General features: G+C 37.6%; 1 protein-coding gene across 1 annotated transcript in view; it reads left to right on the top strand.

Moving 5' to 3' along the window:
• PRKG2 (protein kinase cGMP-dependent 2) overlaps window positions 1-13,502 on the top strand; it is a 93,142-nt gene that overhangs the window by 67,474 nt on the left and 12,166 nt on the right. The window contains exon 15 of the mRNA XM_072973408.1: window positions 11,542-11,705. Coding sequence (XP_072829509.1) covers window positions 11,542-11,705 — 164 coding nt within the window. The remainder of the gene's footprint in view (window positions 1-11,541; window positions 11,706-13,502) is intronic.

Here is a 13,502-nt window from a genome sequence, read left to right as displayed (position 1 = left end):
AAAGAACTCAATAATAAAAGTCAAATAACACAGCTTTTAAAAATGATCAAAGATCTTGAAAAATCATTTTACAAATAAAGACATAGGAATAATCAGTAAGCCTTATCAACAGTCACTAGGAAATGCAAATTAAAACCACAAAGATGTACGATTTCATACCCACTAGAGTGACTATAATTTAAAAGATTGACAATACCAAGTGTTGGTGGGGACATTTCCCTAAATTCCTAGTGGGAAAAGAAAATTATGAACTGTTTGAAGAACAGTTTGTCAGTTTCTCATAGAGTCAAACATATGCCTCTACTGTGACAAGAAATTCCACTCCTTGGTAGAAATTCTACTCCTTGGTATTTATCCAGGAATATTGAAATCATGTCTTCAAAAGTTTTAGACAAGAATGTTCATAACAGCTTTATTCCTGAAAGCCCCCAAATCAGAAACAGCCCAAACCTCCATCACCAATCAAATGTATAAACATATAGCAGTGCTTCATCAATGGAACTCACCTCAGCAGCCTAAAGCAATGAATTGCTGCAGGCAGCGACATGAATGAACTTTTAAAACTATGTTGAGCAAAAAGAAAACAGACACAGAAGAGTGTCTTCTTTATGAGGACATTTATTGCAGTCGTAGAATAGATGGTAGAAATTAATACAAGGTCTGCCTTTGGGAGGGGCATTTGACTGGAAGGGGGCGTGAGGGGACTTTCTGAGATAAATGGGAGTGTCTGTATCTTGACCATGCGGTGGTTGTGGTTACATGAGTATAATCTGTATCAAAATTCAATGAGCTGTACCCCAAACACCTGTGCATTTTATTGCTTGTAAATTTTATATCAATTTGAAAATTTAGTGGAAAGATTAAATAGCAGATAATTCACAAGTAAAGAGAAAAATCAGTGAACTGAAGGATAAATTTAAGCAATTTACACAGAATGTAGCACAGAGGCACAAAAAGATGGGAAATAAGAGAAATGAGGAGACTTGGGGAGTAAAGTGAGAAATTCCTAAAGTGTTCAATTGGAGGCCAAGGTAAAAATATAGAGAATGAGAGAGAAAAGCAGTATTTAAAGAAATAACGGCTGAGAAACTTCCAGAAGTTATAAAAAATACCAATTATCAGGTAATAAATCCCCCATAAATCCCAACTGAAACTAATGTTATTTATTGTAGCTTCTGTCTTTGCATAACAAAGCACTCCAGAATTTAACTGCTTAAAACAGTAAGAATCATGTATGTTCTCTCACAGGTTCTGTGGGTCAGGAATTTGGGAGTGGTTCTGCTGGGTGGTTCTGATTCAGGGTGTCTCGGGACGTTTCTGTCAAATGTTGGCTGGGGCTGCAGTCACCTGGAGGCTTGACGGACTTGAGAATCCACATCCAAGGTGACTCACTCATAGCAGGCTGATGCTGGCTGTTGTTTGGGCGACTTAATTCGTTTCCATATGAGTCTCTAGGGTTGAATGTCTTCATGGCACGGTGGCTGGCTTCTCTCAGATGAGTCATCTGAGAGACCGAGGAATGGCTGCAGTGCCTTTGAAGATATTCAGAGCCACCCACCAGCCCTTCCACTGTGTTCTGTTGGCCGCACGGGGGCAGCCATGATTTATTGTGAGAGAGGACACCTCTGAATCCCAGGAGAAAGGGGTCGTTGAGGCTGTCTTGGATGCTGGCTGTTGGAGTAGCAAAAGTGCAGAACAGAAACAAAGAGAAGGTTGTAAAAGCTATCCATGAGAAATGACGGATTGCATATAAAGGAGTAAAAATCAGGCTTTCAGTTGACATCTCAACAGCAACCATAGAAACCAAAATGCAGTGAATAAAATCTATAAAATTCTGAGAGAAAATAACTGACAAACATGTATTATAAATCCAGAGAAATTATCTTTCAAAAAGGGTGAAAAAAAGCCATTTTTAAACAAAGATGAAGAGTGTTTACCACCTACAGACAAAGGATGTGCTTGAGATGAAAAATCCCTGATGGAGGGTCTGAGATGCAACAGAGAGTGATGACTATAGAAAACTGGTAAACATGTTGTTAAATCTTTCAAAATATGGTGTAAAGTAATAACTATCATTCTGCTATATAGTATTAAAAGTGAGAAAATGCTAAATAACTGAACAACAGCAGCATGTAAACTGAGAGTAGGCGTAATTGGAATTAAAGTGGGAGAAGATGTCAGTCATTTTAAAGGAAGCCAGCAAACGAGAAACAGAAAAGCCTGGGGAAAAAATTGAAGAGAAAATGCAAATTGAAAATAGGAAGAAATCTAACATATGTAAATAGACTTAACTCTCCAGATAAAACCAAACACTGTTAAATTGATTTTAAAAATTAAAATCAGCTATTATGATGTTTATAAGAGACAGACCTAAAACATGAGAATGCAGAAAGGTTGACATTAAAAGCCTCAGAAAAGATATGTCTGGGAAATATTCAACAAATTGAAATGCAGCTTTCATTATGCTGGTATCAGGGAAGAAATATTACTAGAGACAGAGAAGGTTACCATATGATGATGAAAGGTTCAGTTTACCAAGATGATACAAAAATCCTTGTCTTTTATTTACCTACTAACATGCTTCAAAAATAAGAAGCAGAATTTGACAAAACTAATAAGGAGAAATTTTTAATTTTTTTATTTTAATACACCTCTTACAGAAATTGATAGAATATTCAGACTGAAAATCACTAAAACTTTAGAAGATGTGTACAACGGAGTTAATAAACTTGATATAATGGGCTTGTAGAATAATGTTCCCAGTGGTTAGAGAAAGCACAGTAACAAAATTGATCATATTCTAGGCCATTAAGCAAGTTATAGCAAATATAAAAAATAGGAGTTGGACTGACAGCTGGCAGCCTAGCAATGGTGCTTTTACTAAGGTTCTTGGAGGGGGCATGACAGTAGAGGTAGGGGCAGTGGGGGTGCCTGGTCCAGCACATCAGGAATGCACATCTGGATGATGGACACTGGGCTGTCCAGACTTGGACATAAATGTCCTTGACGATGAACAACTCCTTGTAGAGATAACCTTGACCTCATTCTACAAATTTTGATAGGTGGCATTTTCATCTTCCTTTATCATTTCTTGGCAATATCAGTGAGGGGTCAGATATCTAAGGACAACAAAAAGGAAAATTTTGGGTTTTGTTTTTGTTTTTGTTTGCTTTTTTTTTTCCCAGCAAAGAGTAGCCAGTAAAAGCCTGGAAAAAAATACCTAAGTAGGAAAAAGTTCTGGATTTCAAAAGTGTCTCTCTTGAGGCTGTAGAGATGCGCCCTTCTGAGATAATTACAGAGGATGTGTTTGTAGTGAAGGGTGAAGACCTCACTCTGTTCTTCTTCCCCAATTCATGAGAACTGAGAGTGCCAGCCTGGTTCAGTCCCACGTGGATCCCACCTGGTCCAAGCTGTCTCCATCAGGAAACATACTGGGTAGAGAGTAAGTTTAGCAGATACTACTGAAGAATCATGGAGATTCTCCCATGACTGTCTCTCACCTGCCCATTCAATGATTTCCTAAATCTTTCTCCACTTTCAAGGCTGATGAAGGCAGTCATGGTTAAGAGTCCTTCTTCTGGTTATCATGAATGAATCAGGGGTAATATTAAGATGTAGGACAGTACTTTAAGAGTCTGAAGAAAAACCCAGCTTGTTCTCAACCCAAGCAGAATTTATATAGTAGCTATCCTTCTTGGGGTTGCAGAGGAGAAAACTTGGTTGTAATCCAATAAATCTCAGATGTCATTCATCAGTGAGTGTTCTGTATGATTGTGCTCTTAACTCATGTAGGTAATACACCTCATGTGATAACAGAACACATCACTCTTACTTCTTTTACTTAGGTGGAGTATAGTAGAAGAAAATACAGTGTCAAACATTAAATGTTGACACTGTTGCCTGCTTCTTTATGATCTAGCTGCTCCTGTATGCTCATAGCCCCATGATGACAGAAACTGTGCTGCCGTATTTACCGCTAGACTTAGCACACAGCTTAGCATGGAAGAATAAATGAAAGATCAGTGGGGCAGCTTCCTTCTCATTCCCAAAATAGGAACATGGAGGTTTCGTTCACCAACGTCAAAGTATTTAAGGTAGAGATCAATAACAAAATTGAAAAAATGGGAAGAAACCACTAAAAATATTTGAATTCACCTCACTGGAATTTTAGGAATATTTCAAAATAATTCAAGGATGAGTGAAGAGGAAATTTTTATGAATATTATGAAACAGAGTTGCATAATAGAGGATTTTACATATCAACACATGTGGGTTGCAACTAAAATGATAGTGAGAGTAATGTTTATAGCCTTTAATGTTTCAAGTAGGAAATAAAAACAGCTAAAAATTAATAAGCTAAGCATTCAACTTAAGAAGATGGAAAAGGGGTAAAAACAAAAGAGAAGGAACAAAATAAAGTTAAGGAGATGAATTAATAAAATGTAAAATAAAAGGATACAGAGCCAGGATGTTTTGAAAGTTTAATACAACTAACAACCTTGAAAATACTGATCAAAAGAAAAAGAGAAGAGGTACAGATAAATGTGATTATGCATGAACATATGTACAGTTAGTAAAGATTCACATGGATTAGAAAGGATTTGGGCAACTCTGCTACTATATATGAAGTGTGTATATAAATATATATATGGTTGGGCTCTGGTGAGAGCTCTCTTCCTGGTTTACAAGTGGCTGTCTTCTCACTGTGTCCTCACATGATGGAAAGAGATGTCATCTTTCTTGTCTTTTGTCATAAGGGCACAAATCCCATTCATGAGGGCTTCACCCTCATGACCTAATTACCCGCCAAAGGCTCCTGCCTCCAAATATCATCACATTTGGGAATAGAGCTTCAACATAGGAATTTTAGAGAGAGACATTCAGTCCGTAGCTCACCAGATGCAGAGAATTTACTTCAAGGACTTATAATATGAACCTTATGCAGATTCTTTCAGAAAACAGTAAAAGATAATTTCCATCTTATTCTATGAAGCTAGTGTAAACTTGATTCTCCAAAGGAAATGCCTAAGGAAGGCAAATTAATGTCCAATCTCACTTACGAATTTAATGTTAAAATCATAAGCAAACTATTAGCAAATTGAGTACTACAATTAATACAAATGATAACAGTGCATCTTAACAAGTTAGATATATCTCAGGAATGCAAGCATAGTTAAACATTAAAAGTTTTATTGAACCAAGTCACCACCTTAATAGATTAAAAAAAGAAAAACAATTGCTTAAGTACCTCAAAAGATGCAGAGAAAATTTTGATGTTTCCACATTCAGTTATGATAAATTCTCTTAGCAAACTTGGAATAGAAATACATTTTATTAACCCAAAGAAAGATACCTAACAAAAATTTAAACACTGTACATAATGATGAAGCATTTCAAGTATGCTCTTAAAAATCAGCAGTATAAGCACTTCTCACTAGTATTTTACAGGAGGTTCTACCTGGTGCACTGAGATATAGATAAAATTAAATGAAAAATTGGCACATACACAACAAAACTTATTTCCCTTGTGATATGATTAACTCTATAGAAATCCAGAATGTAACACCAAATTACTAAAATGTAGAGAGTTTAGTATTGATACAGGCTGTAAGATTTATAATGCAAGAGCTCTACACAGAGCTCTTTAAATACCAGAAATATAGCTGACAAATAGGAATACAAATGCCATTGAAAAAAAGTCTAAAATATAACATATATTTATATAATGTAAATAAAATATAATGTATCTAGGAATAAATCTGACAAAAAAGTGTAAAAGCTTTATTGATAAACTTATACAAATTGATAGAAAGACATTAAAAAGACCTAAATTCATTCTCTTTTGGGCACAGAACTAGAACTTCTATGTGGCTAGTTGTGGCCACGTGGTACAGCTCGAGCTTGCGCGATGTGAGCTGCATGCTGTGCCCCGCTGTCAGACCTGGGCTGATGAGGGTCTTCGCAGCTGGTTTCTGTGCAGCCTTTCTGGCTCCTGGCCGATGAGCACAGGCAATTTGAAGTTGGCAGAGCCCTAAGAAGGAAGGAGCCCGCATCTCTGAGCCACTGCTTGGAGGAGATTTCCGTGCTGCTCAGGAAAACCCATTATGTGAGGAAGAAGTAAACGAATGTAGAGTTTAAGCTTTTATACTTTCTTGAATATGTTTGTTGCAGTAACTAGCATAACCCTAACTCAGAAAGATGTATTAGGTTGAAAAATAGGATGATTCAAATCAACCATTCTTTAATTTTAAAAAATTAAAAACAAAGCGAAACAAAACAATATAGTATATAAAATACATATACAAAAAAATAGGAAGGGCCAACATCCTAAAGATACCAGCCCCATCTGATAACCTTCCTGTGATACCCTCTGCTTCCAGCAGAGCACTCCATGAAGCTTGGCAAGCTGATTCTAAAGTCTGTACAAACTGACCAAAAGCCAGGATAGCCAAGACATTTCTAAGGGCAAACAAGAACAGAGTGGGTGGGAATTCTCTCAGATATCAGAACTAATTATAATGCTCTAGCTCAAACGAATTACTAAGGGGGGTGCAAATTAAAAACACATGGACTTAATACATACAGATGGCAAAAAAGAAAAGCGGATGTCACTAAAGGATGGTAAGGATGTAAAGCACTAGGAACTCTTGAACACTGCTGCTGTGAAGGGGTTGGAGATATAAGTGCCTAAAGAAAATAATTTGACAGCATGTAGTGAAGTTGAATGTACCATATCTTTGACCCAGAAATTCTGCCTTCTTAGACATGTCCAGTAGGCAAAGTGGAAAATGATGTTTTTGATGTGCTAACGCACCATTAGATGTAAGACAAATTTCCATCAAGAGCATTAATGGACAAAAGCATTTATAGCAGGGAAAATAACTGTACTGCGATATGGATTAAATTCAAAAATATGATTTTAAGTGAAAAAAGGCAATTTGCCCAAGAATAGATAAGATTTATCTAAAAGTTTTAAAAATGAGAACTATGTATCATTTAAAGATATTAGGTATGTGGTTAAGTTAGAAATCAACGCAAGCAAATGATAAATACCAAAAGTCAGAGTGACGGTGACCTGTTGGCAGTAGGTATGGGAGGGACGCACACGGTGACCTGTTGGCAGTAGGTCGGAGGACAGTATGGGAGGCACAGGGCTTCTGCAGTGGTTCTCTGCTAACTATTCCACTGGTCGTGGGTACGGTACAAGGGTGCTTTCATTATCACGCTTTATAACTTGCATGTATGACACATTATATGTGTCAAGTATTTCATAACTTGAAAAATAAAAATAACCATCAACTCTAACTAGATTCTTTTTGCCAGACTATTAATAGATGTACTTAGTAAATGACAATGAAGCTTTTCTCACCAACATGCTTAAAATATGTTGCTCCTTTTCCCTTAAAAATCTACTTACTCATCAGTTTACCTATTATGAGAAGGTTCCTTTGGAACTTAGTTTTAGTCTTATCTCAAGGATCCATGACCTTCCTAGACTTTAGTTTTGTCATCTCTAACATTGGGATATCATACTTTTGAATTTAATCCCTAACTCATGAAGCTGTTGCAAAAATTACACAGATACATCTTATTGAAACCGATGTTAACAGTTATCTCCTCGTTCAGATTTTTTCACTAAACACATGGCAAACATCTGCTGTGCTACAAATGCTGTGAGGGGTACAAAATAAATAGGATGTAATGCTTTTTTTCAAGGAGCTAGATTTATTCACACACAACTAGACGATGCTTCCGCAGGGGATGTAATTGTGGAATATAAACAGTGTTAAAGAACCTTGTAAGAGGAAAGAGTTGGTTCTGTAAATTCAAAGGCTTCAAAGAGGTGGCGGCATATGAGATGAGCCCTCAATGATTTGATTTTTTTGTTTGCTCTCGTGTATGCAAAGCTCCCCTACACCTTTCCCATGTTCCACTAAGCACTCCCAGTGTTGCAGGTGAGTCACCAGAGCCCCCTGAAGAGTGCGGTGCTGCTAGGAAGGACTCTTAGCCTCTCTCACTCGCTCTTCCACCCAGTGGAAGCCATCCACGTTGTCCGTTTTAGTGGATGGATGTTAGTATCATAAGGACATGAAACCCTCTTTGGTTGTTCGTGGACAGAGTAAACAGATTCCATCTTCCCCTTGTCTAGACTTGGGCAAAGCAAGTGCCCTAAAAATGCCACATAAATATTTTCTTTGGAAGGTACATCTCCATGACTCATCTGGCTTAATTAAACTGGTCATTTTGTATCCTTTTTTTTTTTTTCATGTGAGCAAAAGAACCAATAGCTGACACATTTACTGACCCAGAGAGAAACTTCTGGGAAAAAGCTACTGCTTCCTGGACAGCAGCTCCAGCAAGCCACAGCACTGATTTTTCTGTCTAAAGGAACCAATCATTGCTGCAGATTTAGAAGCATCGTAATATCTTCTGGTTGATTAAAATCTTTGGAGACTTAATGTTTTTAAGCTTTCAGCATAACATAAGCTGCCTTTCATGATGGGGATCAAACAGAGAGACAAGGGAAAACCTGTGTGCAGCTTCTCCAGAGATTCTTCATGGAAGCTTAGTTCTGCTAGGAAAATTTTTTTTAAAAAGGAAGCATGGAAGACTATCTTCTTTTCTTCTGGAATAATCCCTTTAAAACATTAGCTGGGCCATGCATAACCCTCCTATTAATACTCCAATGGCCTCTTAGGAAAAGAAGTCTGAAGTTTTTTCTGAGGTTTGCGGGACCACTACACAATCCACCCTCACTGCTGCCTCTCTTCCCTCACACACCAGGGCCCAGACACAGTGGCCTTCTTGCCAATCCCTGATCTTAACCACACATGTTCCCAGAGGCTAGAGCCTTTGTACCAACTCTTTACTGTCAGAATCACCCTTGCTCAGATTTCTCAGATCACTCATTGTTCTTTTTTTTTTTCCCAAAGATTACCTTTTATTTATCTTTTTGAAAAAAAAATTTTAATGGCAGTACTGGGAGTTGAACCCAGGCCCTTGTGCCTGCTAAGCATGCGCTCTACCACTGAGCTCTACCCTCCCCTCACAGGCCTCTCATTCTTATTTCACATGGATTTCTGCTGATACCTGCTCAAATGCAGTTCCTCAGAGAGGCTTTTCTGATCAGCCTATTTAAAATATAGTTCCTAGAGTTCTCAGTACCTAACTGCTGTATGTGCCACATAACAGAAGCCACTGTCTGGCAATATTATGCATGATATTATATTTTTATGCTGGTTCTCCCCTTTCTCTTAAATGTAAGCTCTAAAAGGACTGCAGACTTTGTATCCTGATGCTTGGTACAGTGGTGATTTTCAATAAATATTCATTGAATGAATAAAGATAAGAACTTGCATTTCTGTTGCCTAGCAAAGAAAGGGTTAAAGAAAAGATTGAGGCTCTGTGGTGGTATCCATGCTGGTACAAGGCAGAGGTAGTGTGAATTTTTATAGAAAATGCACAGAACTTCACATCATAAGGTCCAGGTCCGTCTGTATTAGGCACATGACTTTGAATAGGTCTGTGTGTCAATTTCCTGCTACCAAATGGATTAAAGTTGATACAATCAAGGGAGGGAAAGAAAGTGGTAAGTTTTCATAAATCTTAAAATCTTAATATGATTATTGCCATCTCTTTGGGCCAGTACATAAATACAAAAGCAAAACCAGGTACTCAAAGTTTGTTATTTTCAGAGATAGGAAAACCCTCCCAACCATCTAATGAACTTCCAGTAATCCTAAAAAGGAAAATTTAGGTGCAATTTTAAAAAATGAGTTGAAAGGCTGTTACAGAACAACAAAATATAATGTTTTTGTATATGCATGGATACAAATGCAATTATAAGCATTGCTTTCTTGTCTCTTAAATTTCAGTCTTTATAAAACCAGACAGGATTTTCATATTGGTTCTTTCTCTGAGGAGTAACTAGAATCATCATATTCCCAGTCATGTCTTGGGTATAATCTTTGAGAGTCATTCTGTGTCAATAAAAGAAAACAATAAAAGCTCACTTCAAATTAGGTGGTTTCAATTCCCATTTTCTAATAAGGATATCCTTGCTGTTGTGTGATAAATACCAGAAAGCATTAGTAAAAAGGTACATTTCTAAGAGATTTTTAAATGTAAAACAAGCGTTTTAAATACTCACATTTGAATAAATAAATGAGGGCTGGGTTTTATAGGTCACTGACTCATAATTTTTTAGTGAGGGCCTGTTTTGCTATGTTAACCTGATTTGTTTAATTTTTTTAACCAAGGTTATTGCCATATTATTAAGCTAGTCCATGTGTAATGAAGCTGTTCAAATGTGCATGTTGAAATCCAGGTATAATTTGTGGGTCTGTTTACTTGAGGGAGGTGGAAGGTGGTTTTACTAAAATAATACCTGTATGTATTGGAGATGAAAAGTACATGCGAAGTAACCCCTGTGGAAGGAAGCCAGCTGTTTGTTTTGCAGGACAGGATTTCAGTCACATACACTGCCTCGATTCAATGAACGGGTCTTCTGTTGCTCCGGCCTTCTTTCCTGTCTCTGTTCTGTGCACAGAGTTCATTGAATAGAATCTCAGAGAAGTGGGGTGGGGGCCTAATCGGAAAAGACAGATGAGGCTACTACCCTGAGAGAGTTCCTGCTCCTCAGTCAGGGCTGAGCTCAGATGTCACCTCCTTGCGACATCTTCCCCAGCCGTCTTCTCCCTAACATTCCAGAAGAATATGTCTGTCTGCTCTCTGAGTTTAGCCTAATCTTCTACTATTACCATGTTTCACGTGGCATTTTATTAATCACGTCTGTGTAAGTCTTCTCAATACTCTGAGCTTCTCCTGGTCAACTCTGTATCTGTAACTTAGCACAGAGCTTGGCTTATAGTGACAGCTGGCTCTGTTGTTTCAGAATAAATAAGTTAATGCAGTTGCTACCACCACCCACTACCCTGAGAGAGACTGAAAGTGGACAGAGTCCAGAAAAAGTTAAGATTGGATGATCCCATCCCATCCTGGCTTTTTCTTTGGACTGCCAACATTTAGAGGGTGCAGACAACGTGCATAATGGTTTTTAAGGACTGTCCAGAATTTTAAGCCCTTCTTCTTCTCAACAGTGGTCCCTTTCCCACACTCTCAATTCTGTTATTACTTTTCCCTGTTATGACAAAGCTTGAAGTGCACAAGGTCCATCACTCCGCCTTCTCTCCTCTTACCAATGAATATCACTGTTGATTTGAAAATTACTCATCTGCTTGTCTTGAGCTTCACCTCTGCTGTGATGATCTCCCTTTGCCAAACCATCCCTTTTGTCCTCTAGGGGTTGTGGGCGTAGAGGTGTGTGCATGGAACTTTCTCCAAAGTAATGAGATGTACTGTTGGCCCTGTAAAAGAGTAAATGAGAGGGTCAGTGGAGTGTGTGTGTGCGTGCGCACGTGTGCACCACGGTGGGAAGAGGAGGGTGGAGATGTAGAAGTAAGATTGGAGAAGTTAGAGGGAAATTTAAAGAAGAACATGAGTTTTACGGTCTCTGAAAATTTTTTTGACATCCTCTTCCAGGTTGACTTCGGATTTGCTAAGAAAATAGGATCTGGACAGAAAACATGGACATTCTGTGGAACTCCAGAGTACGTAGCTCCTGAAGTCATTCTCAACAAAGGACACGACTTCAGTGTGGATTTTTGGTCCCTGGGAATTCTAGTGTATGAGCTCCTAACGGGCAAGTAAGTACCTACAAGTTGTGTTCAGCCTCTTCTTACTAATGATAACAAATATATGTAATTTAAGAATTTAACATTTTGGGAATATTTTTGATTAAGCACGGTGCCTCCTCCTGTCCGTACTATGTCATATATAGCATGCTTGCTAGGTCATGACACCGTGAAAAGGCTCAGGAAGCTGCAGGAAAGGAGTGCATAGCTGCTGTGGTGTGCCTGAAAATGGCAAGGCCTGTAAACACAGGTAGCATATTAAGTGCATAAAGGTTTTGGTAATCCATCATAAAAATAAGAACAGGAATTGAAGTTGTGGGCTGTAATTATTTCCTCATTTTTTTGTAATTGAGAAAATAGCAATCTTAGGTCAATTAAATCCATTGATCAATTAAATTTAACCATGTTCTTCCATCTTCCCCCCAAATCATTAGCCAGAATAGCTAAGAGAAAGCAACTTTGCTGGATTTAAATTTTAATCCCTTTGTCAACTGCATTCTAGAGGTGATAATGAACAGAGACAAGACACAGCGGGAGTTTTAAAGTTAAAATTGGATTGTCATTCCTGAAGCCATTAAAGGGCTGTAGTAATGAATGTGAGATCCCAAATATTCAATGTGCATGCACACACCCTTATTCCCTCACATTTGTAAAGCACTTTACAGTTTACAAAGCACTGACATGCATATTATCTAGTTTAGTTTTCACAAACTTGGGTGGATGTTAAAGCAGGATCTTTAAAAATTATTTTATGATTTAAATTTTTATTATGATTAGTTTATGATTTAAATCTTATAGATTAAAAAACTAAGCCAGAGAGCTTCCTATCTAAGATCAGGGATTTGATCCCAGGTTTTCTTTCCATTACACACATGTGCCTTACACATATGTGTTTTTAATATAGTGCATGGAAAATACACACAAGATTCAGATCAGTTTTCTTTTCAATTTTCTACCTCCATTTCTCATGAGCTGATTTGGTCATCCTTATAAACCTTTACAACTGAATATTTTAAGTTTTGATTTCAGGGAGGATTTGCATGTGGAACGCTGTAAGAAATGCTGGAATGAGCCCAGTGATGGGGATTCAAGTCTCAACACATACTTTTCAAAAAGAGAGTTTCATAGAATCTTCTTTGAACTTTTGACACTACAGGTGTCAACGTTGGATTACCTGTGGCTCCTTCAACGTCCTTGTCCATATGCATTGAGCAAACAGATATGAAAGATTATTTTATATTATCTGTAGTCATTTTCGAATATTCATTGCATAAGATTTTGAAGGAAAGAAGAGAAATTTTTTCACAGTCATTCAGAGAGAAAGTTGCTTAAGGTCTCAGGATGCAAGGATTTCTGTTTCAAGAATTTGTTTCCTCGTCCCTGGAAAAGTCTTCAGCTGCATTTCTAAGAGCTACATGATGATCTTTCAGGTGGCTGGAGAACATACATTTCAGTCTTCATCAGTTTGAGTAGACTGTTACAAGAAGTAGGGAAATACAGTGAGGGAATGAGGAAGGAGGGAAAAAACACCTCAGTAACTTGGAGTTGCTAACGTGGCCTTGACCTGTCAGGAAGAAGTTGAGAATTTGTTTTTGTAAAGGCTTTCAGAGTAGGGTGTGAGAAAAGTTCATTTTAAATGCCCTGAACTCTAGAGAGTTGGGAGGTAAATGAAAACAAGAAAAGAAATGAAACAAAACAAAACAAAACAAAACACAGTTGTGATATTATACGGTATTTTTCTTTTTCTTTCTGGCTTACTTCATGTAGAATGACAATCTACATATATATGTATATATATACAAAAATAAA

Source organism: Vicugna pacos, chromosome 2, assembly GCF_048564905.1.
Source record: "Vicugna pacos chromosome 2, VicPac4, whole genome shotgun sequence".
Lineage (NCBI taxonomy): Eukaryota > Metazoa > Chordata > Mammalia > Artiodactyla > Camelidae > Vicugna > Vicugna pacos.
Note: the sequence above shows the minus strand (reverse complement) of the source record. Positions and strands in the feature narration are given on the sequence as shown.